Genomic DNA, 1,963 nt, shown 5'->3' with positions numbered 1-1,963 from the left:
TATTGATTTTATATCCTGAGACTTTACTGAATTCATTTATCAATTCCAGGAGCCTCTTGGTTGAATCCATGGGGTTTTCTAGATATAATATCATGTCATCAGCAAATAGTGAGAGTTTGATCTCTTCTGTTCCCATTCATATGCCTTTAATCCCTACCTTCTTTATATGCCCTGTAATTTTTTTATGAGATTTGAGAATTTATGTAAGAGCTGTCTAATCTAGTATGTAAACTGACTTACTACATAGGGATACAGACAGCAATCAGCCAGTCTATGGATTCTGAGTGCTTCACAAACATGTTCTCAGATATGTCTTCTCTTGATGTGTGTGTGTATTTTCTAATTTAAAGAGTTTTTTTCCCATCTCTTTTTCAGATCCTGTTATCCTTTTCTTCCATGGTTGACTGTCTGTAACATTGCAATTTCTCTAGTTCTATAACAAGCATGTGCTTTTCTTCTCAGAAGAAACAAACTGTCATCCACATTACTCTGTCATTTCCTTCAACATTTCATGTTTCATTTATTTATTTATTTATTGGTTTAAATACTGCATTTATTTTTAAGGACTTCGTACATAATATTTCCAGTGGCACAGATGTATAAGATTTGTGATGCAAACTGTGTTGCGGCAGAGGATTGGCAGGTACCTGGACATCAGGGTCCTCACTGGAGTGTGACCGCCACCTCACGTGAGAGGAAACGGAGCCCCATCCGCCAGAGAGGGGACTGATGATGGATCCAAGACGCGGCCTCGGCAGCTGCTGGACAGTCGTTTAAAACAGTCCTTCCTGGCGGGACATCTGTGGCCAGCGCCGGCACCTTCGCGGTGGGCTGTCCACGTAAATACCGCTGCCTAACCCCCCGGCCCGCCTTCACACTGCTCTCCTCCTAACAGGCCGGCCTTCCAATGCCTTCAGAGATCATTGTGCCGAACTTTCAACATTCTTCTGGACAGATCCTGCAAATGCTGCTGTACCACGTAGCCCAGCTCCTTGGACCTGCCCTCCAGCAGCGCGTGGTTCTCCTTGCTGCGGGCGCTGTGCTCCCGGTCGCCGTGCTCTCCTCGTGGTCCGGCTTCTCGTGGGAAGTCTCCAGCTGCTTGTGGTAGCGATTGTGCTTTCCAATTTTGGCTTCGAAATGCTTAAGCTCCTCCCGAAATGACACCGGCTCCTTCTCAGGAAGGTTGGCTGACTTGGCCAGGTCTCACAGATCACTCCCTCGGGCTTCCTCGAACTCAGCCTCCGCGTCGCAGCCCCGGTGGCTGCCTCCGCTGACGGCCCAGGCCCTGGCTGGTGCTGCGCGGCGGCTCCTCCCGCCCCGTGCCCGCTGCGCAGGACCTTGCCCTGGCTGGAGCTCGGGTCGGAGGGACCGATGACGTTCTCGTGCATGTCTTCGGTTCTGCTCAGGGTTTCCAGCAGGACGTTATATTCTTGAGCTTTCTCTTTGTGATGCATAAGCTGCCCAGCTCTTCGCTGGAGAATTTCCCAGAGGGCTTCCCTTGTGCCGCAGTCTCTCCAGCCCAGGTCGTCCAGCGTGTCGTCCTGGGAGCCAGCTCTGTGGGAGTTGCTGTCCACCTGCCGAGCGTCCTTCCTCCCGTCCAGACCGCGCTTGGCCACGATGACGCTGAAGTTGCATCCAAATCTTGCTTCCTTTTCCCCATCTTTGTCTAAGCCTTCAACCTTCAGCTTCTTCCAGGTGAGCTCATACCTTTCTTGTATCTTCAGATCAGCAGGGAGCTCGGCCAGCTGCCTGGGAGCACGACGGAGGCTCCGGGCCTTCTCCCTCGGCTGGCTCGGCGTCTCCGAGCGGAGTTCGTCCCCGGGCTCGCGCTTCGGGGGCGGCTCGGGCTGGTTCTTCTCCTGCCGGCGCCCGCCGAGCAGCTGCAGCGACTGCGGCGCCGGGACCGCGCGCGACCCCCGCAGGACCTGTGGCGGCGCCATCTTTCTCCAACGCTTCGTGTTTG

At 53.2% G+C, this 1,963-nt stretch overlaps 1 protein-coding gene across 1 annotated transcript in view; it reads right to left on the bottom strand.

Annotated features, from left to right (window-relative positions):
- The window catches only part of LOC105826872 (zinc finger protein 37 homolog), a 67,367-nt gene extending 65,427 nt beyond the window's left edge, over nt 1-1,940 (bottom strand). Inside the window, 2 exon segments of the mRNA XM_012664884.1 lie at nt 977-1,095; nt 1,208-1,940. Coding sequence (XP_012520338.1) covers nt 977-1,095; nt 1,208-1,940 — 852 coding nt within the window.
- Between the last annotated feature and the right edge of the window lie 23 nt (nt 1,941-1,963).

Source organism: Propithecus coquereli, unplaced genomic scaffold (assembly GCF_000956105.1).
Source record: "Propithecus coquereli isolate 6110/MARCELLA unplaced genomic scaffold, Pcoq_1.0 Scaffold930, whole genome shotgun sequence".
Lineage (NCBI taxonomy): Eukaryota > Metazoa > Chordata > Mammalia > Primates > Indriidae > Propithecus > Propithecus coquereli.
This window is presented reverse-complemented; position numbering and strand designations above follow the sequence as displayed.